Below are 25873 nucleotides of genomic sequence, written 5' to 3'. Positions count from 1 at the left end.
TGAATAGTTTATCAAGTTTTTTTTAAATGCATAAATTCCTGCTTTATTATAACTGTGTGCTTTGATTTAGAATATTCTTAATCATATTCAATTAACTAATTTTTCTGTATTGTAATATATATGTATATCAATGTTTTGTCAAAGGTGACCCACAAATATTTGCTTAGGTTATGCCAAAAAGCTGAAATTTGGCTGCATAATAATGATTATAATAATAACAATAGTGACATTGCTCCAGAAACCAATTAGCATGACTGTTAAAGCATGATGGTGTATGCAATAGATCTGAAGGAGAAACAAGAACCCTTGACACCTAAAGTGAGGGGATCCAGTGGCTCTGATATGCTCTGGCATGATGTGAGTGCACTGTTACCAAAAATAAAAGGTCACTGCATAACAATACAGGACTATTCTGTGATAACCTTTCATCATATGCTGAAATATTAAAATTGTGATAGAACTGGTGTCTACCAAGATGACAGCCAGTCTATAGACACGGGGCTTCAGATTATAAAGTGCTGTGGAAAAGTGTTCACCCCCTTCCTGATTTCCTATTTTTTTGTATGTTTGTCAAGCTTAAATGTTTTAGATCATCAAACAAATGTAAATATTAGACAAAGGTAACACAAGCAAGTTTTTTTTTTAATGAAGGTGTTTATAACAACATCCAAAGAACTGCAGGTCCCACTTGCCTCAGTTAAAGTCAGTCAAGACAAAAACCACTGCTAAGCAAAAGGAACATACGGGTAAAGGTTTATCTCAGTTTTGCCAGAAAACATCTTGATGATCCCCAAGACTTGGGAAAATACTCTGTGGACTGACCAGAGAAAAGTTGAACTTTTAAAAGGTGTGTGTCCCATTACATCTGGAGTAGAAGTAACACAGCATTGTAGAAAAGGAACATCATCAAAGGAACAGTAATATATGGGCTGTTATGTTGCATCAGGACTTGGAAGACTTGCTGTGGTAAATGGAACCATGAATTCTAGTGTGTACCAAAACATCCTGCAGGAGAATGTCCGGCCATCTGACCTCAAGCTGAAGCGTACTTGGGTTCTGCAGCAGGACAATGGTCCAAAACAAACCAGTACATCTACCTCTGAATGGCTTAAGAAAAACAAAATGAAGACTTCGGAGTGGCCCAGTCAAAGTCCTGACCTGAATGATGATGCTGTGACATGACCTTAAAAAGGTGGTTAATGATCAAAAGCCCTCCAATGTGGCTGAATTATAATAGTTAGATGAGTGGGCCAAAATTCCTCCACAGTGCTGTAAGACTCATGGCCAGTTATCACAAACGCTTGATTGAAGTTGTTGCTGCTAAGGGTGGCTCAGTTAGTTTTAAGGTTTAGGGGGCAATCACTTTTTCAAACAGGGTTATGTAGGTTTGATTTTTTTTTCCTTAATAATAAACACTTTCATTTTGAAACTACATTTTGTGTTTATTTGTGTTATCTTTGTCCAATATTTAAATTTGTCTGTGTGACAAACATACAAAAAAAAGGAAATCAGGAACGAGGATAACACTTTGTCATACCTACTTATCCGATCACCAAATCTAAACCTGAACTGAAATGTTAGGCGGTGATCTCTGGCACCAACATTAAAACACCAAATATGTTAAATATGTTAATATCTTCTATAAAGATAGTATTCCATCTCTCCATCAGAGCTCCTTTAGTGTTGAAGTACCAAAGGTTTAGGATCAGGATAGCTAAAAAATAAGAAAATGTAGAATTTATTTAAAATATTTTATACTCAGCTTAGCTGTAGCTTCAGAGTCCAAATGCTTTGGGGGGGATCACAATATATAAAATGGTATATGTATATAATGCATATTACTGCATAGTATATAAAATACTTTGCTCTTCATTTAGTCAGCGTGTACTGCTGTACCCTGCTGGCTCTCTTTCAAACTATCATGTAAATAAGATGCCTTACCTTGGAAGGAAACGCTCCTGCGGGGTGTGTTGCTTGATGCAAGCCCTTCACTCATGACGAGGAAGCAGTAAAAGAATGTGATAGGATGTGTCATCGTAACCTGTCAGACAGGGAGAATAGCGAAATGGCCATCAAGTTGAAATGACACAGATTAGGTCAAACGTTTAGTGTAATGCATGCTGTTTATTTCCCACTGGCACGGGAAAGAAAATAGTGAGGAAATCACAGTTTCTGTTGTAATACATAGTCATCACAGGCTCACTGCAGTTGCAGGTGTGTGGCAGCCGAACCAGAGGAATCACAAATGCTCCAATACCATAGAGGAAACATTGTAATCACATATTTGGAACTTATTTTGATTATTTTTTCGGGTACATGCAGTTACTGACGTCAATAGTGCAATGCAGAGTGATAGTCTAAATGGTATACCAGTGTCAGGGCCTTGGTACCATGTTTGTCTAACTGAAACGACTGGAGAGAGACAAATGACTGACAGAGAACATTAGTGGTAATTAGTGGCAATAATGGGCATTTAATTAAAGCCATGTGTCGTTTCCTTGTAGCCATCACTCAGGTGCAATGCACAGTACAAACACTTATAATTAGAGACTGGGCAGATTTCGAAGTAAATGAAACATATCAAATTATTATTATTATTATTAATATCATTATATTATCTGGGTCTTCAATTAGCAGCGCCCAAACTCTATCAACATTTTTACTGACATTTGTTTTCCTGACCCTTTACTATGTGTTCCTGAGGCCATCAGTCTCAGGTCTTCAGTCTTTATTTTTACACAGCAATTTTCATTTGTTGCCATTCCAACCTTGCGCCACAAGAGGGGGTAGCTAGACTGTATTTTCAGCAGAAATGATCGCAGTCACAAGGACAGTGAGTCAGAAAGGTAGTTTGATGTTTAACTCATATTCTTGTAGAATGTGTTCTAAAAGCCTTTAACCAGGCAGCGCAAAGATGTGAGTCCACAAAGAAATCTGAGAGACTCCAAAAACTTGCACCACCTTTTATTTCATATTAAGTGGATGATTTTTTAAGACTTGTAAGCATGTTCATATGACACAAGCTACAGTTCCATAATTAGTTAAAAATCTGATACGACACATAAGAAGATTGTTGCATATCATTTATCAAGCTCATTAAAGATTTCTCTGCAATTTGTAATTGTGTTTATTAAATGTGGGGCTGCAGTGGAATAATAAGCAGCTTGCTTAATGGGAATTTTTGCTCCTGTGCCAACAAACAGAATACATGCCTGAAGATATGCTGTTAAACCTGAACTCAGACGACTGGGAAGTGTTTCAGATTTTTCTGTTTGTCACTGTGTGTGACGGACTACAGATAGATGTGACATGTGAAGGAAGGATGAACACGGCCAAGATTAAAATTAAAGTGTAGGGCTTCTTTCTTTTTTCCATCAAACACTGAGAGTTTTTTATTGTTTAAAGAATGTGGTGCCATTTGATATCAAACCATCTTGCGCTTGTGACGCCATAGTGAGTACCTCCACTAAGGAGGGGATGTGTTTTTTCTGGTAGCCTTTGTGTACATGCATGGGTGCAGGGTGTCATTCTGTCTGTAAACACAACAGCGTGAGAGGTTTTGAATGAATTCTGATGAAACTTGGTAGGAGTGTAAAGTGGGGTCATGTTAACAAACCACAGAAATTTGGCTGACATCCACCAGGGTCTTTAAGGTCAAATCTATGATTTATTGGAAGAAAATTCATCCAGAAAGCCTTATAACTAGAAACTGTGCACCATATAAAGGTTTAAAGTATCAAGTCACATTTGACCTCTGACCTCTCCTTCATGGTCAATAGATTGATTTTAATGTAAAAGTGATATTAAACATATATACAACTATTTAAAACTATCTTTCTTGCATATAGGCATACAGCGAATAATCTGTGGGGATTCTTAGTCTCACATTACTTTGGACCGCTGACCTCTTTTCAACATCAAATAAAGTGAAGCTTTCATAAAATGTCTTTTTATCTTTAAAATTATGCTCAAAATTGTACTGCCTTTAAATATCATCTCATGCCAGGTCCTAATGTGTAAAGATAACACATTAGTATTGTCATGAGAAAAAGAATGACCTTCCTACTGGTCAAAAATACACTATAGAATAATATTATATCATAAACTCAAGTTATTCATTTTGAGTTATTTTAAAATCAGTACCTATTATCTACATGTGTATATTCAAAGTGCAGTAGTATTTCCAGAAAGTGAGGTGCCTTCACACATGTGGACTAAAAATATTGAAAATAATAAGTTTTAGGAGTAGGGGGTTATGGTCACCCTTGATTAGCTTCTTAATTTCTGTTAGTGTTTTAAAACTGCTTTGAAGTTTTCAGTTTTTGTTTCCCTGTTTGGAAGTACTGAAAACACGTGATCAAACTATGGCGATTTGACCCCCTCGTGTTTTTTTGCGGGGAGTCTAATCATTTTAAATTTGCTTTGAAATATTAACACTTTAAGTTTAATTTTTAATTGTATATAATTTCCGTTAATCCTCCCGAACCTTATTTACTCATGACTAATTTGTAATGTTTTATTTATTTTTTCTAAATGCCATTAATAAAAACTGTAATGAGCTGTAATCAAATGTACATAATTTAAGCCACGCCTCTCTGTAGACATTATGGCCCCGCCCCCACCGACAGGCTTCGGTTTACGTTGGTTTACTGGGCGTTGTTTTCCGGTATTGAGTATCTAGATTTTCAGGTTACACAGGGAGTGGACTGTGCGTGTGATTGGTGTACGTGGATGTGAGCGTGTCAGGGAGTTTGTAGTGCGTGTGCGTGTGTTTGTAAACGTTCACTGCTCGGATACTGTCACCGCTTTGCACCGCGGGCAGGCTCCGTGTTCCTACATGCAAGTTACTGTGACGGCTCCACTATTCCTGCCCAGCAATGACCGAAAGCCCCGACACCAAAGCAGCCGACGACGAAGTGTGTCGGCGGGTGAAGAACGGGCTGAAGCCGGAGAGAAACGGTTTGGCGAAGAGCCTCTACCCCCGCCCCTGCCATGAGCGGCCGTCCAAGAACCGCTGCCACACCGCCGAGGAGGAGGTGAGGCCCGGGATGGGACGGGGCGGATGGGTTGGTGAAGCCGGGGTAAGCATCCACTCTGTGGACTCGGGACACTGAAGGATGCCGTTAAATTCCTGTTATTATGATAAAGTCCTGTGGTGTTCGGGTATGACAGCTGACCGAGTGCTGCTGCTGACAGCAGTCTCACAGCATGCTGTCATCGAGCTCTGATGTTTCCCGGCTCCTGTACAAAGTAAACGCCGAACTCCATTTTTTAAAAAGTCCACTTTAAAAAGTTTCAGCTTATTTGTCAGGTTAGATACCTCGTTGGAATGTGAATGCTATTTTTTCTCAATGACTTACAGCAGCTTTTTTTATTCCCCATTATAATATTTGAGCCAAGCAGACTTTTTTATTTTTTAAATCAAAGTTTAAACTTTGTGAATGGTTCATTGATGCTCTGCAACCCATTTTAAGAGGAGTCCAGGTTTGTGACTTTGATCAGGGCACAAACTGGGAATGGAATAACTCCAGACAACGTGAAACAAATCTCAAACTCATCCACTCAGTCGATTGTTCTTTAGGGAGATTGTTGTATTTATTTTGTGAAATATGTCAACTAGTTTTAGTTTTTAATCTCTTTCTTTGGCTCTGTTCATCTTGGCTGCACTTTTCTCTCACTTGCAAATGTTTGGCAGTAAAAGTCTGGAAACATTTCTCTTTCATGAAGTGGTTGGCTTCCATTTGCAATCCACACTGAAACTGTGATAAGTTAGTGATTAGGGAGACACTGAACCAGTGCACCTGTTCACTTTAAGCTGTCCACTGAGACTTGAGTGCATGCTGCAAAACAGCTCTTCCCAAATAGGCTAATGAAATTTTCACCCTTGGGTGCATCTTCTGTAGCTGGCCCAATTAATGGGCCTCCTCTGACTGATTAGGTGCTGCTACACACATCAGCATTGAAAATACTGAGATTTTTTTCCCCCTGTTGTTTGAGTCAGATGAATATTTCTTAAGAGGAAAGTAATCCCAGTTATCTCCAGCGTGTGGTTCTTAAGTAAAATAACGTGAAGCACGTTGCTGTTTATTATCTCATTATTCTAGTCACTAAACAATTTGGTGCAAATTGCACAGAGGATTTCTGCCACACTTGCTTTTCAGGCTAAGAAACTGAGTGCCTGCTGACTAAACCTCAGCTGATTAGGGTTCATGCAGATGTCAGCGTTGCTATTCTGTAAGGAATTTGAGGGAAAGGCATGACCGGTCACGTGCAATGCCTAATAGCCATGAGCGCGACAGGGAAGTGAAGTGCACAGTGCCCGTTAGGTTTCGTTGTCTATCAGATTACTTATCAAGATGTAGAAGAAAAAACATTAGAAAGCAAATTCTATCTGCGGAAGTGTATCAACACAACCTTCTCCTCCCTTATTTGGCAGTCAAATCATCGCTCTCCCTGTTTACTTTCCTGAGTACAGAGCTGAACCAGAACTTAATAGTTTGGTCTTATCTCCCTTTTTCATACAGTCTGGCTGTAAATAAGTCACCTCTAAGGGAACTACATAAATGTCAGCCAATAAAAACAAAAGTTAAACCACTTTTTCCTAAATAAGACAACGGAAGAGGCGAAGTATATTTTATGTACAATGACATGGAAGTTTATTCCTTTTAAAGTCTTAGCTAGGAAATGTTGCAAATCTCTTTTTAGGCTAGGTTTGCATAAATACAGATAGCAGCGGTTTGGTATCACTGTAACATAATCCTGCGTAGTATGGCTCCAGCTACTCACTTTTTTAAAATTTTAAGTAATCAAAGGATATTTTTCACTCAGAGGTTTTCATATAAATTGGAAAATGGTGAATAAAATGTAGTTTAGCACCAGATAAGAAAAAGACAACTATATTTGAAGACCAGCAAATCAAGTTTGTGGATTTTTTTTTTTTTTTTTTTTTTTTTTTTTTTTATTTTCAGCTCTCTGATGTTACACAACATAATACGGCCCAAAATATCAGCCACTGCCATTATTAAGATACTAGCGAGCTAATTTCAGTCAAGAAGGTGGATAAATCGGTGCATCTCTACTCATAATATGTTTCAATTATCAGAGCACTCCCAGGTTAATTCCAGCTAGATCAGCAGATTTGTCTAAACATATTGTTGCAGTTTGATTTTCTCATTTCTTTTCACTTTGTTTGTTACTGACGCTTTGGCTTTCAGAGTATCATCAGGTAGACACCCTGCAAGCTAGCAACGCTGGTCTCGTATACTAACTGTCAAAAATGTAAGTCTGTTTACCAGCATCCATACAAGCTGATGATAAAAAACATCATTCACAGTGAACATCACTGTGCAGAGCTGAGTTAAAAAGACTTTCAAATTTCAGATAAAATTACAGTGACATGGCAGGGAAAGATGAGCCAATATGACAGGCAAAACTAATTCTGGAATAATTCAGTGGTAATTCACCGTATTAATGCAGACTGATATCTTATTAGCGAGGAAGATGTTCCATAATGGTAGCTAAGAGAAGCAGAGCTTATTGCAGAAATAACCGATCAAACTGAAACAGGACTCGCTGCTGTCAGAGCTGCTCAGAATTTGTTTGATTTTACGACTTTGAAACACAGAGCGGAGGCTTCAAGCTCAGATCACAGTGAAGAAAAAGAGATGTTATCTCAATGTGGAACACATTTTAAACATGCAATGAGAGCAACCTGCTACGTCAGTGACAGAAATGGCTGCATTCAACATTATGGAGTGTTAAAAGTGAAGCGACCTTTCTTTGTACTATAATTACAAAGTGGAGTGTATACGGTACCTGCGCTTTGCTCGTATGAACTCCTCTTGAAAACTGAAGCATTTTAGGTTCTTTCTCCTGCTTGACTCACCTCTGAGCACATGCTCCCACTTACATTTAAAGTTGTTATTTTTTAAATATGCTGTTTGAATGTGACAGATTCAAGTGTAAACACAATTTTTCACAGCTTCTTACGCACGCATGCACATTGAAAGATGCTTTTTGCCACAAGATGATTATAAAAGATTAAATTGGTTATTTTTATTCGGCAAAGTTTTGAATCAGTTGTCACATTACATTGCATAACTTGTATGACCAAATGGATGCACCGTGGGCTGCAGTGTGAGCCTTGTTCTTTAGCTTGTACTTACAAAAAAAAAATACTGATTACTCAGAATGACGTGCTCATTTCCTTTTCTTACACAACGTCCTGTTGCATCTACAGACAAAAAACTACTTTAGTGAAGAAATTTAAACCTGATTTTTTTTTTTTTTTTTTTTTTTTTTTTTTTTTTTTTTGCATTGGCTCCTGTTATGCACAAGTAGTAGCATGATGTGAAACATGCTAGTACTAAATATTGATAGGTCACATTGCTGCCACTTGCAACACAATCATCAGTATGCCAAACTTGTATATATTTTATTTAAAAGGGGAATAATTCTACCAACATTTCAGCATTTTTTTTAATACTTCTGTACCATTTTCTCTGTTCAGCAATGCCAATAATAATGTTTCAGGAGTCTTGAAGTTAATTTAATGTTGGAAAATTGTTGGGATTGTATTAAGTTACTTTGTGATTCCTAGTTTGCATAGCAGATAGTATTTCATGTCTTTCATTGAAATAAGTAAACCACGTGCTTCAATTCTGTACATTTTCTGATTTACATAGGTCTATGCAGCGTCATACGACGGCAGGCTGTACAGCCGGCCCTTCATCGAGTACTTTGAAGAGACCCCCATGATGGTGGCAGTGCTCACATACATGAGCTATGGCATCCTGACCATCTTTGGCTACGTCCGTGACTTCCTCCGTCACTGGAAGATTGAAAGGTGCCACATCGCCAGTGAGAAAGAGGAGCAGAAGGTAAGATGAAAAACACAACAGTAAATTTGCAGTAACACAAAATCAATTGATCTAAACGGTGGTAATCAAAGTGATGGCTCATACCAAGAAATTCCAGATAAAGGCAGCAGTTGAAAAACTTGGTTGCCCTTTACCTAAACACAGTAGCTGTAGCGTTATGATTGCTTTTGGCAGGGATTTATCTTGCATTTCAGGTGTTGAATGGTTCTTATCTGGGAGACTGAGCTCTAATTACATGTTGCCTGGTGACCAAATGGTTGCCGTGTTTGTGCGGGAACAGTAGTGATAACAAAAGGAAAAATAGCCTTTTGTAGTTTCATTAATCAAAGTAAGCCAATGTGATATTTGCACACTACGAAGCATCCATTTCAATCACTAGAATCTGCAACGTAGGTTGTCATATTGCAAACATTTTAATCACGATTGCTTGAAGCTTGGTGTTTTTAAAGAAAGCAAGCATCAGTTGTTTGAAATGAACCTGTCAGCTGTAATTATGTCCAGCTATGGGGAACTTTACATAGAAATATTCTTTGCCTTTAATCCAAAATAGTCCAGTGTGCATGCTTAAGATTGCATTTTTGTTAGAGGTGGAACATGTTTAGAATGTCTTCTGTGTCACTCACATTGTTTCCAACATGTTATGTAATGTGTGAAAGTAAAGCCCATTGTTCTCAGAATTTAGTTATGTCAAGGAAAGGAAGCTTTTCGTGGGGAAATCATTAAATGGGCCCGAGGATATCAGACGGATGTTTTCCTCCATGAAACAAGGAATATCAGCCCTCGTGATCATGTGTGTTCTTTTAAATATTGTTGTAATGCTTAAACTGGATGAGATTAAATTCTTTCCTTGTGAGCTTTTGAAGAGACTTGAAACTGTGAAGATCTAGATATCGTAACAGGAAATACCAGTGATGTAGGAGAAAATTCCTACATGTTGTGCTGCTTTTTACTTCCCTTTATTATGTACCTTTTTATCCATGTGTAGGATTTTGTACCGCTCTACCAGGATTTTGAGAACTTTTACACCAGAAACATTTATATGCGGATAAGAGACAACTGGAACAGGCCTATATGCAGCGTCCCGGGAGCCAAGATGGATCTGATGGAACGAGCCACCTACGACTACAACTGGACTTTTGAGTGAGATTAATGTAGCTTTCATTCAAGAGCGCAAATATTGTTATCATTAAGCTAACCTTGAGGTTTTCATGCACACAATAGCAAAGGGAAGTATGCTTTATAACTACTGTGTTACCAACATCACACACAGTTGGTCAGGTTTTAGACGTCTCTCACTGGACGTATCTTTTTAAAAGCTCCCGCAGGCCTTTCCATTACCCATGATTAAATAAAACACGAAAACTAATGTACAGTACAATAGCACTAGACTGATAAAACAGCCAGGCTTATATCAGGCGACATTTGCTTAATGTATTTGCATAATAGACACAAAACTACCTTAACTGAGTTGCGGAATTCAAAAGATGCTGGAAACCTGCCTTTGAGATTCCTGACTGGTGTTGACGTGGTTTTCATAGAAATTTTTCAACTGGATATTAATACACATCCCCAAAGTCTGATGTGATACGACTGTATGACTATAATAGGACTTTTGGTTTGTGACTTGGTGCATTAATTTGAAACAGAATTCAAGATTTATAAGACCAGGTTGCTTTTCCCTTTGAACTATTCTCTTTTGACAGAGTCTGTGCCCACTCCAGCCTTAGGTTTCTGTTGAATTTCTCTTTTTATCAGCACCTTTTGTTTTACACTGAAGGCTGTTGTGGTGAAAATCCTGTTTTAGCTGATTGGATAAGTGACTCAGAAGGTGTAGAGTTGTTCCTGATAAAGTTCATTTCTCTAGATCCTAATAAAACTAGAGAAATCTTGGACACCTCTTGGACACATTTATTACAGCATTATATTGCATAGAGCAGGTGCGATTCTCACCTTGTTTACCTCTGTGTTTATTATGTTAATTCTATGAACAGACAACTCCATGAGTACTCAGACTATGTAAACATGAGGCAAGACCTTGATAACAGAAGCTTGTTGTTTAGAGTCAATTGACCACTAATCCTTAAGTAGGGTTTGGTTGCATGCACATGAACAGTTAAGGTGGACAGGGAAGGTTGGATTGCATTTTTAATTCGTCTCGTGGTGTGCTTTGCAAATCATCCTGTTGATGCAAAAGAGGAAAAAAAAATGCTTTTTTCTGCCTGTCAGACTGTGTTACCTTTGGCCTCTTTGTAGATTTAACTAAAGAAATGTGAACAAATTCTGTGGTTTTGCAGCACGGTGCTAATAACAAAGCTACAGTTTAATAGTTAAGAGTTGGCTCTTTGCCAAGGTGTCTGTTTGTGTAGACACAACACTGGCTCGTCCACCGAGTTAGGTGCCTTTTTTATGCTTAAGTGTTTTATATTTCAGTGTTAAGTGGCTTAACAAAGAAGGCATTTGTCTGAAAATGTTCAGGTACAAACACTGGACTGAAAATAAAAACCACTGAAAGACTTTCAGGAAGCCTGGAGAACTGTTGCTCAAGACAGCTTTAAAAATTGCACGTCATTCTGGTCTTGGCTGCAAAATATTAAAACATGTTGAATTGTTTTAAGCCTTAAGTACAGAATTGTATATGTAGCAGTTTTGTCTTTTTCTTTAATCTTGCTCATGCATTTCAATGATGCCGTGTTTCAGTCATCCTGCAAGCTAATTCAGATCTACAATAGAATATTTTCTGATGTAAATGTAGTCTCAGAGGTGTAGGTTTAAATTTATCGAGGTTTGAAATGCAAATCGGGCTAATATTTAACCTCTGATAAACCCAGTGGACTCAAATCTAGTTTCCTTTTTATGTGATTCGTGTGACTGATGGTACGAACAGTTTTTGTTCTTTTGTTTCTGTATTATATACTTTATATTATGAAGGTGATAACCCCGGAATGAACAGTCATGAAGGAGTTCATCTCATATTAAAATTTGCCCAACTTTGGATCAATAATGTTTGTGAAGTCAGACAAAACACACACGTGAGAAGATGGGGTAGGATGTGGGAGAGACAGAGATCAGAAAGACTGGAAAAACAAAGAGCACACTGATGCGATCCAACCTTTCACTCTAGTTTTTAATTACTTCTACCAATCATTACTATTAATTATACCAATCTGTTTCCCAAATCATTAGTTTCTTCTCATTGATTGTTTCCTGTGTCTGTTTATCTTCTCCTCTCGCCCTCTCTTGCAGATACACAGGTTGGGTAGTGCAGGATGTGATTAACTTGGGCTCGTATAATTACCTTGGCTTCGCTGAGAATACAGGTCCATGTGCTGACTCCGCAGCTGAAGTCACCATGAAGTACGGTGTTGGAGTTGCGAGCACGAGGCAGGAGATTGGTACAAACACATGGCAAAACACAGACACACCCACTAGCTTTGCTATCACTGCTGGGTCCTTAACGGCAAGAATGTGCACAGCTGAATTCACCTCGGTAAACGACGTGTCATAAACCAGTTAGTTTAGTGAAGCCGTGGGAACTAATATGATGATCATCTGTGCGCGGTGTTTGAGCCAATTGCAAATTACCGTCACTTTTCTGTCTTTAGAAATGCTTTCAAATAAGTTAGTCTCACTGACCACTTTTTAAAGCACATTTTAGGCATTAGTCTGGTGTTGGAGCTCCTTTAACCTTCAGAAAGGTTTTAATTTTTCTTGGCATAGATTCAGCAACATGCTGGAAACATCCAAACACATCTATGATGCAAATCTCTCTCTTGGTTGTAAGGAGTAGTTATTTGGGTTACTGTTGCCTTCTTATCAGCTTGAAGCGATACGATATTTAAAGTTTCGGTAACCTCACAGGATGTGAAGAAGTCTGTATGTATCATAATAAAATCCACAATTTGATGTCTTTACACTTGGATGATATATGAACTGGACAAACGAGATATATCATGTGAACTTTAAGTATTTGTTCCCTTTTTTAACTCCCCGGACAGAAGCCAAATTGATTGGAGCAGAATGCGATCAGTGCAGTTTGTCAGTCAGCACGATTATGCAAAAAATCTCGAGGTGAAAATGATTAAACTGGGTGGAGAGGAGAAGCTCTTATACTTGGCGAGTATCTATCTCACAATCTTAACCATGAAATGGGGGATTGGCTTTGGCGGGGATCCTTGACTTCTCCTCTTGTTTTATTTAACTTGAACAAAGCCGGGCTAGCTGTTTCCCTCCATTTCCAGTCTTTATGCTTATTTATTGATCTTCTGTGGTATCATCTCCCAGGAGAAGCAAGTACATTTTAATACTAAAAAAATCTATGTCAGTTTTAGAACTTCAAGGTGTTCAGTGGTATCCGTTTATTTTAAGCTCCCGTGTTTTTTTGTGGGGGGGGGGGTTTTCTTTTAATTCATGTATTTATTTATTTTTTGTTTCTCAGGTAACCTGGACAGACACGAGGAGATGGAGAAACAGGTGGCTCGGTTCCTGGGTGTGGAATCAGCCATGGCGTTCGGCATGGGATTTGCAACTAACTCAATGAACATACCAGCACTCGTTGGCAAGGTAAGACCACAAGTGATACATGGGACAAGGATGAGCTTATTTCCAGCAAGATATCCTGGATCGATGTTCATGGGTCTTTGCTAAGTATGTTTACTTAATAGTACACTATTGTAGGTCACCAGTTACACCAAGCACCTTATCTTATATCAGGAAGAAACACTTGTTGGTGACTGGCTGGTTGTCTGTGTTAAAGTGAGAAAGGAACAAACTAAGGAAGTGAAAGCCAACAGTGGTGAGACTGCTAAAGACTTCTGCTCTAATGAAATGATTCAGACCTGCTGGTATAAATGCGTAGGGTTAGACTCAGAGCAGCGTGGTATGAAACAATGCAGTCCTACAAAGCAAGCTGCATTCTCAGTGTAATTCTCTCAGCAGAGATCGTTCTGTATAATTGTAAAAAATGATTTTCCACCCTCTTACAAAACTCACCAGCCAATAAAAACAATGTTGGCTAAAAAACATAGCAGTCATCTGCTATTGTGTTCCTATATGTATGAAATATTAATGGTAATTAATCTTCTGCAGGGTTGTCTAATCCTGAGTGATGAGCTGAACCATGCCTCTCTGGTCCTGGGAGCCAGACTATCTGGGTCCACCATCAGAGTCTTTAAACACAACAGTGAGTCTCGAATTGGTTCCTATCCATCTGCCTCCTATCTGCATTTATTCCCATGCATTAGCCATGTTGTAAAACTTCCACTGCTTCTTAAGGTCTGTAATTATAGTGCCTTTTATTAGTTTTATTGTCTGATCTAATGTTTGCCAGCTTTAAAACAACATCAATACAAAAGAGAAAGCATTTTGAAATTGTATACAAAGGAAGACCAATGCTAAAACCACAGCTATCATTTTGAGTGTTAACACTTCAGATTTTCGTTTTTTCCTGGCAGATATGCAGAGCCTTGAAAAACTGTTGAGAGAAGCCATCGTTCATGGCCAACCCAGGACTCACAGACCATGGAAGAAGATCCTAATAGTGGTTGAAGGCATTTACAGGTACTGCTTTGATTTCCTGTAGATGTCATACATGACTTCATATTTAGAACTTTTGATTCTGTTAGATGTGCGTATTTAATCTATCTATTTAAATCTTGTCTTTGGAGAAAGTCTCAGCGCTGACTCTATACAACTTTTGCAACTGTACTGAAATTGTCTTTGGCCTTATGCAGTAGAAAAAAAGGGAGTTGCCCATTTTTAATTTATTTTCCTTCCTAGTTTCAGGTTGAGCAAGACCTAAAAACTTTATTGCATAAGCAGCAATTCCATCTGTGGCCAGTGCCCCTAGCTGGATTATTAAGACGGATCTTTGATGTATTCCTGGTGCAAAGACATACATGCCATTAAGCACATACAAGAACAGGTTCAGCTTTCTCTGATGGTTCAGTCAGGTTCAGCACTTTAAGCTGTACTGAGAATGTGTCAGTGCTTAGTTAGCTAACCTGATTCTGTCTGACAGGGTGCTACAAAAAGCATTTGAAACGTGCAAGACATTTTCTGTCTTTTTTGTTTTTTAAAAAGTTTATCTTTTTTATTTGAGTCAAAAGTCATTTCAGCTGTTTATTCTATGTTGACAGCTGCTTGATGGATAGTCTCTGGTGCAAAAGCTGAATTTGTTGGGAAAAACAAAGCTGTAACACCTGAGGAGATGTAATGCACCTTCCACTCTGCCTGTTTCCTCCCTGCAGCATGGAGGGCAGCATAGTCCGCCTGCCAGAAGTGATTGCCTTAAAGAAGCGCTACCGGGCCTACCTTTACTTGGATGAAGCCCACAGTATAGGGGCCCTGGGTCCAAGAGGAAGAGGTGTGGTGGATTACTTTGGCCTCGACCCATGTGACGTGGACGTCATGATGGGCACTTTTACCAAAAGCTTTGGTGCTGCAGGTGGATACATCGCAGGGAAAAGGGTGAGCTTTATCTCTGTGTTTATTTTTTATTTTTTGAAGGAAGAAAAAAGGGGAAAAAGAGTGCATTTTCCAGCATAACATCAGTTTAAACTCACTCATAGTTTTTCAAGAGTGCACTGATGCATGGACTCTCTAAGCGTTGCAGAAATGAGTGCTAGTCATTGCAACAGTACGTGTTGCATTCTTGACATTTCAGCACGACACCCATCAAAACTTAGCATAGCAAAGCTTGCTTATCAAGATGGTTATCAAGATAAGACACTTTATCTAAATCATCATGTAGTGGCGTCTTAGAACTGCCAAAGCTCTCAAGCAGAACAAAGGAGTCGGAGAAAATTGGTCATGAATCACTTAGGAATGTGTTAACAGGTTACAGGATGTACCTCACATTATGCTCTTAATGACTTTCACTTCCTTCTAAAAATGTAACGGACAGATTGACAGGTTTGAAAGCGCAAAGCGAAATTCAGTTCTCACTTTGTGCTTATCAGACTGTTGAGGTTTTTAATGTAAATCTGGTGCTTCTAAAAATAAAAACAACATTTTCACACATTCATGAAAGAGGGAAGCAACAAGCAACGTGTCGAGAGACTGAGAGACTGCAGCTGTTTATGCGTATCTGCTTATGTCTTCTGTGTGTCTCCTGGGTTTAGGAGCTCATCGAATACCTGCGCTCACATTCCCACAGTGCGGTCTACGCCACCTCCATGTCTCCTCCTGTGGTGGAGCAAATCATCACTTCTATGAAGTGCATTATGGGAGAGGATGGCACAACAATAGGTAAGCCTCAGTCCAGATTTTTCTTTCAATATAAAGTGTAAAAAATGTTTGCTTTTAAAGAGTCATTATTGTTGGATGTTGAGCCAAATCTCACTTTCCACTTACTTATAGTGCACTCCACATGCACTGCAGTCCATGACCACATCTGAATCTGATTGGTATATAGGCACACAAAGATGTTATGTTGAGGTCAGAAGATTTCCTCTATAGATAGATTAAAGAGTGATAAACAACTAAATTCTGCAGCAACATCAAACTACAAAACATTTTCGGATTAAAATTGTAAATCATGCAGAGTTAAACGGCCAGTTTCAGCAAACTTCAGGCTGTTCTTGCATATTAACTATAGTGCATAATGGTGCAGGTTCTTGGTTATTTGTTTTCTTGCATTGCATTTATAATTTGGTGACGTCTCCACTTCTGATGATTTTATGTCAGAAATAGTGGTTGTAATTGTTATGATGGGCCACCAGGTGTCACTGCACAGTTAAGAATTGTAGGACTGGATCCAGCATCTGGTCTTTTTCATCAGATGTTATATAAAGAAAAGGAGTAGAAAGGGGGAAAAAAGAGTTATAACTATGTATGTATTTTTTGTTTAGAATGGTTACTTGATTTAAAGAGGTTAAGGAATATTTTATGATGGTCTGTGTTTATAGACAAGAGGCAATTCCATCTCCTCTACATGGATTGTTTAATCTAAGCTCAACCATTTTGCAAGAACAGTTCAAGATGTCACTAAGCCAAATCTAAACCAACAAATTACTTGAAGCTCATTATTTGTAGCACAAAAGCACTTTGGGCAGTAAAATGTACTTGTCCATGTATCAAATCAAAAAGTCCACAGTACTGTGTTGGATTCAAATGTAGACGTGCAGAATGTTTCATTTTCATCTTTGGAAAGCATCATTAAGTGCTCATTTTATTTTTTGCACTTCAGGAAAGTCGGATTTAGTAAAGAATAAACAGGCCTCGGTAAGAGAATCGCCTTTGTGTAGCTCTAAAATTGAGTTGCAATCAATTGCAACCAGTAACTGACAAAATGTGGATGTAAAGAAAAATTATTAAAAACCCACAAGAAAAACTACAGAATCAATCCAGATGAAAATAAATATGGGTAGTTAAAAGATGAATGATACAAGCATGACACAAATATAATTTAAATAATGCAAATGCAGATTTAAACCAAACAAACCAGTTATTATAAACAAATAATAAAAAACTTGTTTGGTTACAAACCCAGAACAACAATAAAAACAAAAACATTTAACTGATAAAGCAGTACATGAAGCCAGGCTTCATTAATGAGTTTGCTGTATCCAGTGAGTGTGAGTAACAAATTACACTAAGCGGAGATGAGTGGATATGACAGCGCTCTGTGAATATTCACATATTGTCCATTAACACATCAGCATGTGATGACTTGTGTGTCTAACACGTTAAAGTGGCAAAGCAAACGGCTGTCATCACACTGCAAAAAACAAAACCTAGAGGATTAAATATAGATGATTTTAGAACGCGGAACATCCGTGTGGTTAACTTCCATCATGCTTCCTATCAACTCTCATGTCTCCAAATTTCTTCATCATCCTTAGGCAGTGAGCGTTTGCAGCAGCTGGCAGAGAACACGGTCTATTTCCGCAAGAGGCTTCGAGAAATGGGCTTCATCATCTATGGCAACAACGACTCTCCCGTCGTACCCATGATGCTCTACATGCCCGCCAAGATAGGGTGAGCCTCCATCTTTGCTGTTTACTACTACTCTGATTGCTTGGAGCCTTTAGAGCAATATAGTGTTATCAATTATATATAATTATTATTATATATATATATAGATAATTCAGAGAAATATATAATTTCTCTAAAATATTATTAAGGTAACAAGTTTAAAAACTCTGTTATAGCAGTGGACAGTAGACAGTGTCTCGATGCCACATCACAAGAGCTCAAGGTGTTAAACTGACTGCAGAAACTGAGTCTAGGTGCACACATGCTTCTTTAGTATCAGTGCAAGGACGGTACCTCTGCAACTTTAATTAATCCTGCTGTAAATATCAAGCAAAACACTGGGACCAAAGCAGGTTTGGGACCATTCCTTTTTTCTTCTAATGAAGAATTTTTCTGTCTTGGTAAAGCTTCTGCAGACATGTTTTCTTAGAAGACTGTACCCATCTTTATTTGTCTGTCATACTCTTTATTAAACCTTTACGATCATTTTTGCTATTCAGTTTTTTCAATTCAATTCAGTTTTATTTATACAGCGCCAAATCACAACAACAGTCACCTCAAGGCGCTTTATGTTGCAAGGTAGACCCTACAATAATACATACAGAGAAAAACCCAACAATCATATGACCCCTATGAGCAAGCACTTTGGCGACAGTGGGAAGGAAAAACTCCCTTTTAACAGGAAGAAACCTCCGGCAGAACCAGGCTCAGGGAGGGGCGGGGCCATCTGCCGATGCTAGTTGGGGAGAGAGAAGGAAGACAGGATAACACACATGCTGTGGAAGAGAGACAGAGATTAATAACAAGTATGATTCAGCTCAGAGAGGTCTTTTAAGACATAGGGAGTGAGAAAGGTGACTGAAGAAGAAACACTCAGTGCATCATGGGAATCCCCCAGCAGCCTACACCTATTGCAGCATAACTAAGGGAGGATTCAGGGTCACCTGATCCAGCCAGATTTGCCTCTCCCACCAGAGCGTTTGGCAGGGAGATGCTGAAGAGGAACATTGGCGTGGTGGTCGTGGGCTTCCCTGCTACACCCATCATTGAGTCGCGAGCGCGCTTCTGCATCTCTGCCGGCCACTCGAAAAACATGCTCGACCAGGTAAACACACAAAAAAATATCTTAACATATCTTTAGTATTCAGCATGTCTAATTTGGCACATTCTAGATACGATTTTCTTTTATGGTAATACTGATAGGTAAAAGTCGACAATGATTTCTCAAAATGGGACAATTTCTTTCTTTTTTTGGGGGGGTCTTTAAGACCAAGAAGAAGAAGCTGTTACACACCAATGAGTGTCGTTAAATCCTGCTAAATAATGACCACTAAAAATACTGTTCTGCTCTGTCCTGATGTCTCAAACATGGCAGTTAATTGGATGTAATATTCTGCAGCTTGTACTTAGTATGCAAAAGCTGTCAGGTTTTTTTTCTTTAAAGGATAGACTGTAGCACCTACAGCTGCAGATGTATTGATGTTGACTAGTCTTGCGTATCCACTTCTCCCTGTCTACATAGGCGAACGGTCAGGGTGAAGCCATTACATTTCAGTGAAAAACATTCCCCGAATTCCTCTAATTACTCAGAATTGTTAGACCCGAGCCTCTCTGAACTAAGCTCACTGGTGCTTTTGCTAAGTGTGCTTCCACAGGGGTTATGGCTAATTACTGGGCCTGCGCACAGATCAAGTTTTTGTCAAAGTTTTTCCAGCATGTAGCTTGTTAGCTAGATTTGCCGGCAGGAGTTCACAAGGACGAAAAGGGTGCAATTACTAATAGTCTACCAGTGGCAGGCTTATCTGAGTGGTGCTGGCTGCTACTAGCCAGGCCTGATTTGTTTAGTTATACTCTCTGAAAGTTTGTTCATTCCTGTTTCACAGCGGTGTAATGACCTTTGAGCTGTTTGAAACTAAGTGGAGAGATCAAGTTGACATTAAATAAAGTGGAGCAGTCTAACAGGGGCAAACACTGTCTGCAATTTGAGGGACGCTGATATGATCTCTTTTGACCTCAAATGTCTACCTTTACAGGATCCCTTGAGTAACTTAGAGCATGCTGAGTCCCTTGCAGCTTAATGTCTGACATCCCTTTGCCAGAAATCCATCAAAGGACAAGAATGCCTCACTGGCATTTAGAGAGTGCCAGGAAAAATCTCACAGAAGAGGCTCCGTATAAAAATAAAGTGTCAGCCGTATCACTCTGCAGGTTAACGTACTGTTTGTTCCCTGTGTTTTGAGTGTAGACCTCAACATTGCTCTTTGTGTTGGCCTGTGTAAGTGCAGACAGTTCACCTTTGATTACAACACATCTAAAACCGCCCACTCTTCACAGCGAGGGCTCTTCTGCATCGCTGAAATGAGCTCACTGCAGACCTGCTTGCTCTTCACTACGGGCCACCGTCTTAGATCCTCCACGGTTCTTTTCTTATTTTACACTAATGTAAATCATCTAACACAGAGGTTGAGCTTTCTCCTGTGCTTCCTGTCTAATTTATGTAGCTCAGTTGGCGCAGATACAAACTGTGTCTCCAGGAAGTCCTGTATATCCAGGGTTATGTTATCTGTTCCTATTATTCTCGGTGCACTTCAAAAAATTGAACAAAATAAGCTGAAGACAAGGAGTGGGAGTACTGTACCGTAGTGCTTTTATCTGTCATGGTGTAAAATCTGTCTCCGTTAGCCTTCCTCTCTGTATTATTCTCATGCACTTTGAAGTGTCATCTTGGTTTGTGTGTTTCTTTTATCCGCTGGCGAGCTTTCAGAGTGTTATCTTTTCACTCTCTCACACCCACACGTACATCTCGACCTAAATCCTTTTATTGCCATCGTTATTTCATTCTACTGACCGCAATAATCTCTCAACCTTAAACAAATGTCAGGTTATAACTAATGTATCTGAAAATGTGGAGACGTTTATGGAATTGTCCACCTAGTGTTGAGTTGGAGGAGCTACTTCAGGCGTCTGATGGCTCAAAATGTTAAAAGCACCAGGGGTAGAATAGTGATTGTTTCTTCCATGAAATATTTTTTTTTTTTTTTTTCATTTTATTTTTTTAGTCTACCTGAAAAGCCTTACTTGATTAAAGAGATGAACAAACTTAATATTTGGCCGAAACGACACAGAAAGATACTAATGATTTGACTGCAGTAAAGTATTTCTGGACAGGCTGGCAATAAAGCATTTCAGTTCCTTTATACTTAAAGATGTGATACAAAGCCCATCTGTTATCCTCACAAAGCTTTACCATAAACAGAAGGTATATATTGCTTTACTGGCAACCTACACACATAGGGAACATATTGAAAAAGTCCTCAAGCCCCATAGCTATGAGACATAAATCGTCACAAGTCCAGGAATTGGTGAATAAACATATGGTATAACGGGAACAATGTACTCCACGCATGTATGTTACTCCAGAGCTCTAATTTCAGAACAAAAACACGTTGTATAAGGTTTTCACGCACTGGGAGAAACCTCACTTTACTCTGAATTTTTGGAAATTCTCCACTTTTGTTTTTTCTCTCTTGTATTTCTTTTCCAACCAGTTACTTTATTATTCCCGGTTAACGTCACCAGTGTGAGATGTGAGACGATAAATCTCGTTTCCTGTTTCAGGAAAGCAGCTGTGTGCTGCGGGACTGAAGGATTTAACAAATAGCTGGTGAGCAAAATGTAGCATTTGCAATCTTGAGACAGAAATATTAATTTTAAAAAGGAAACTGTAGATTCATAAAAACGGGAGTCCAGATTTATGCCAATGAATCCATTAACGTGCTGTTGCGCTGACAATATTGAATCTTAAAACTTTTTAAAATGTTGTTTATTCTGCAGCTTGTTGCTCTGACCTCAAGTGAGCAGAAATCTACTGATGAAGCTTAAAGTTCGAACTGATGAAACAAACATGCATGATGCAACAAAGCAAAACCACATTAAAATTTAAAGACTCATTTCAGCAATATATACTCATCCCTACATTGTGTAATTATTGTCGACCTTACGCTATAACAGCTTGAACTGTAGAGCACTTCAGTTGCATTAACCAGAGCTCATGCACTCAGAGGCTGAATATGTCCCCCTTGGTTGAAGAGCTTTAGATAGAATGAAGATTTGCTGCTGTTTGGAGGACGTGTCTGTATGAAGTCATCACTTTGCTCTAACACCCAGGTAATAGAAGTGAAAAATGTAAAAGTTCAAACCAGAGATCTTTGCTGCTTCGGCCCCACTTTGCAATTTGGTTTTATGAGGCTGGTGTCTCTGCACCTGTAAATGTCCTCGCTCTTCATGTTGGCCTTCAGACTGACAGCATTTTTTTTTTCTTCTTCATTGTATAAATGTCTCCACAGGCGCTGAACATCATCAGCGAGGTTGGAGACCTCCTTCAGCTCAAGTACTCCCGTCACAGACTGCAGCCGTCTTCTGCGCGGCCTTTTGATGATGATGTGTATGAGGACATTGACGACTGATGAATCACTCTGCTGCTTAAGTGGCGTGAACCAGAACAACCCCGGAAAATACAGAGCAGGTCGGTCAAGATGGAGCACAAGTCTTCCTTAAGGAGCGACATGTGCGTACGTGCCCCCTGCCATCATGTTGCCAACACGTAACCTCCCCGTCCCCCGACGAAAGCAAAACGCTTAAAAATACCCTCAGATTTTACTTTGCCTTACTACACATGCAGAGATTGTGAACAGTGAAAACGGCACCTCTGCTTCTTCCTGTGTCTTTTTTCACTTTTTTTTTTTTTTTTTTTTAAAGATTGTTTGTTTGTTTGTGTCTTTAGTTTTTGTGGTTTTGGCCTTTGTTACGCTTGTAATTGCAGATCCAGTGTGCACGTCATCTATTTGGTTTTTTTCTTGTTTTATGACATGAATCTAACATAAATCAAAAATGTAAGGAGACTAATAAGGAGAACATCGTTACCATCTATCAAAGAACGGTCCTTTAGTCCACTCCTTTGAAATCAGGGGTTATTGTCATAAGTAGAAATCACTGCATGTATTTCCACAAGACCTAATTCGTCACCATCAGGAGCCTGTTAGCGTGCAAACATGACTTTTATCTTTTAAAGTCAGTTCCCATCGGTCTTTTCGAGCAACGTGAATATTGTAAAACACCTCACTTATTACAGCGAGATGTCATACTGCATTTAATCCTGACTTGACCAAACACTTCAGACAAAATTAGATTTTTTTTTTATTTGTCATTCTCGGCTCTACACAGGAAATTAAAAATCTGTCAGTTTAGAGCTAATTACCTGACAGCATTCCATTTAAAAAAGGAATGGTCTGATCACTTTATTGATATTATTTAGAAGATTAGATGGACAAAGTCGGCCTCGAGTCTTAAAGCTAAGCTCACAGTTTGCTAACTTTCACTTCATATTTTTCCTGCTGCATAGCATGGATCTTCTTATCTGAATTTAAGCAACAAAGCAGATGAGCACATTTCCCACAATCTGCCTGCAGTAGTAAGCTGAAGGTATTGCCATATTTCACGTTTAAAAAAAATCATAATTGAGAATTTTATTTGCCTCCACTGAGATCAGCTCTGGGTCAGGAGAACAGTGCCAAAGTGAATAGAACTGATCATCTGTGATGTTGGTATGTGTGAGGAAATGTTCCTGAACGGGCTGCATGGCTCAAAAGAATAAATGTTTAATATCCTGTTCATTGCATCGGTAAAAATCACAAGTCAAAATAGAAATCAACAACTAATTACTCTTCCAAACATCTGATTTTATCTTTTGTTCAGTAATGAAACGATTCCAGTGATATTACATGTTGTTTTTCATTTTCCTTATGGAGGACCTGCTCTCTGTGTTGTTACTGTTAAACTCTTATAGAGTAGCTTTGCGTTATTCACAGTTCAAAATCATCTTTACTTATGTGTTACTGAGCCTTGGAGCCGCCTCTCAGTTCATCCTTTGTTAGAAAATGACCCATTTTAGCATCTTTCATTGAAACTGACTTTCTTCTGGTTGGTCACACCTCCCTAAGTGTTTGCTTATAACAAGTGGGCGTGGTTTCTTCACTCAGAGCCACACTCATGATGGTTATAGCAAAGACATCGTCTATAAATGAGACGAGCCCCAGAAGCAGAAAAACCTGTTGATAACTGAACATTCAGAGCAGTCTAACGCTGAGGTTTTGGCTCACAGAGATTACATTTACATTCACTGACCTCATTATTCTGAATATCCACCCCTGTAACTATTTTATATATACAAGAAAAAGGAAAAGTTTGAAAAGTCCGCTTTAAGTCAATAACACTTTCACAATAATCTGGTTTCTGTTGCAAAACTATAAACACGATTTCTTTCATTGACAAAACTTTCCATTTCAGAAAAAAGCATTTAAGAAAGCCATGTTGAGATTTAAACACACGGTCGAGTGCTGCTACTGAAAAAAAGAAAAAAATGGAAGCCAAAAATTGAACGGGGAATTTTAACCCTAAAACATAATACACATTATACTGTTACAAGGTCAGCGTCTTTTCCCCACACCCCCCACACCAGGGCCAGAATTGCTGGGACTGTTTTTGTGTTCCTGTTTGTTACAGGGTTTTTTTTTCTGTTAAGTCACGTGAGGAGGTTCAAACTGAAGAATATCTATTAGCGCGGGTAAACTAGTGTGGACAGGATCCAGCTCTTTGCAACTTGGTTTTACTGCTTTGTGTCTGATAATTGTTTTATTGCCTTGAAAAACAAAATGCTTTCTTTGTGCTGGCACTAATGAGTCAATAATGATGTTAACAGTCTTCTTAGGATAGGCGAGTGTGTTTTGCGTTCTTCCACATAAACAGCTGCTGTCTTTGGAAATGTGGGCGTTTACATTGTACTACTGAGCTTTGGGACAGCAGCACTCCTTAGTGAAGGCAGCTCATGTCCCACGTGTATATGCTACAGCTTGCATGTGTGCACACTGACGACTGCTGTTCAAGCGCTCGTCCTTCATACTAATGCACGCAGAGGAAGAATTCATCCCAGAAGCTGCTCTGCACCAGAGCTGGTGATGCTCAAAGTGAAACACTGTTTGGTTTTTTTAACCTACTACGTTCGGTCTTCATGTCTGTCTGGGGTTGCTGTTTTGTTTTTTTTCATCCATCTTTGCTGATCTTCTGATGTGTAGTGTGAGATACTTGTGTAACACGTCTTATGTAATCCATCTGGCTTCCTTTCTGCAGAAAATGGATCACAGATGATCGTTCATGAGCTGAAAGTTTGGTTGCAATGTTGTTCATACAAATACAGAATGTATCTATGTATTTTTAATTATGAACAGAGAGAAGCTGTACTGTTATACTCAAAGCAAATATTTACACATATGTTCACGTTATGTAAAGATTTTATGTCCTGACATTTTAATAATGAGTTTCTGAACATTAATTAGATCAGTTTCCCTTCAGTTCATTGGTAGTTCTCAGTAGTCCTCTATGAAGACGGCTTGTGGTTTCAACCATAAAATCCACTTTATTTAGAAAATACTACATTAAAGCAAAATAACCTCTTCTTTTATAGTTTGTTTTGGTAAAACAGCATGAAATGCTGTTATGGATGATGGCCTGTTTTTTTGGGGGGGGGGGTTGTTTGTTTGTTTTGGGGTTTTTTTGTTTTTCTCTACAAAGTTTATATTGTTTCATTAAAAATGAGCTGTTTGGAAGATTTTGTTTATTATGGAGCAAGCAGGAAGGTGTGTGTGTGTGTGCAAGTTACCACACATCAGAGATGGTGTTCTCTGATATAAAGTAGTGCCTTTGAAGCAGATTATTTTCTAAGAATTCTGGTTCTCCTGTCATAACTTCAATTGTTCATCTTTGAACATCTTAATTGGTCTCTTCAACTACTTAGTCTTCAGCAGTACTCAACTGTATAATTAGCACTGTGTGATATCCATGTTAACTAATTTCCCTGCATTTCATCATAGAAAATGCACTATTTCAACATATCGGTAAAATATTAAAACGTAAAGTTTCTCACCCTTGTCAGTTACACGAGTAGATAAATAAAAGAGTTTAAAATA

At 38.7% G+C, this 25873-nt stretch overlaps 2 protein-coding genes across 5 annotated transcripts in view; one reads left to right on the top strand and one right to left on the bottom strand.

Annotated features, from left to right (window-relative positions):
• Positions 1–7923, bottom strand: part of LOC116314145 (semaphorin-4E-like) — a 13720-nt gene extending 5797 nt beyond the window's left edge. For both annotated transcript variants that reach the window (XM_031732047.2, XM_039603307.1), the window contains exons 1-2: positions 7816–7923; positions 1942–2041 (exon numbers count right to left, since the gene is read on the bottom strand). In XM_031732047.2, coding sequence (XP_031587907.1) covers positions 1942–2041; positions 7816–7857 — 142 coding nt within the window. In that variant the 5' untranslated portion in view covers positions 7858–7923. The remainder of the gene's footprint in view (positions 1–1941; positions 2042–7815) is intronic.
• Positions 4606–25873, top strand: LOC116314146 (serine palmitoyltransferase 2-like). 3 transcript variants are annotated; one of them, XR_005609390.1, is made up of 13 exons: positions 4606–5081; positions 8685–8879; positions 9865–10019; positions 12123–12271; positions 13315–13439; positions 13965–14058; positions 14330–14435; positions 15125–15344; positions 15998–16124; positions 17720–17855; positions 18828–18957; positions 21942–22019; positions 22199–22330. XR_005609390.1 is itself a non-coding variant. In XM_039603308.1 (12 exons), exons 1-12 carry the CDS (start codon positions 4878–4880, stop codon positions 22316–22318), a joined length of 1761 nt encoding a protein of 586 aa, XP_039459242.1. In that variant the 5' UTR covers positions 4608–4877; the 3' UTR covers positions 22319–25873. The 3 variants fall into 3 exon arrangements, 2 of the variants coding, with proteins under 2 accessions (XP_039459242.1, XP_031587908.2); XM_039603308.1 differs by lacking the exon at positions 21942–22019 and having other exon boundaries at positions 4608–5081; positions 22199–25873; XM_031732048.2 differs by lacking the exon at positions 21942–22019 and having other exon boundaries at positions 4610–5036; positions 22199–25873.

Source organism: Oreochromis aureus, linkage group 19 (genome assembly GCF_013358895.1).
Source record: "Oreochromis aureus strain Israel breed Guangdong linkage group 19, ZZ_aureus, whole genome shotgun sequence".
Taxonomy (NCBI): Eukaryota; Metazoa; Chordata; class Actinopteri; order Cichliformes; family Cichlidae; genus Oreochromis; species Oreochromis aureus.
The sequence above is the reverse complement of the archived record's forward strand: the minus strand, read 5'-3'. Positions and strand labels throughout refer to the sequence as shown.

Bases quoted from the DNA above. Each gene is read 5' to 3' on its own strand.
- LOC116314146 (XM_039603308.1), top strand. From the start codon at position 4,878: ATGACCGAAAGCCCCGACACCAAAGCAGCCGACGACGAAGTGTGTCGG. The intron at 14,059-14,329 runs GTGAGTCTCGAA...TTTTCCTGGCAG, and splicing joins CAGAGTCTTTAAACACAACA to ATATGCAGAGCCTTGAAAAA. The intron at 18,958-22,198 runs GTAAACACACAA...ATGTCTCCACAG, and splicing joins CGAAAAACATGCTCGACCAG to GCGCTGAACATCATCAGCGA.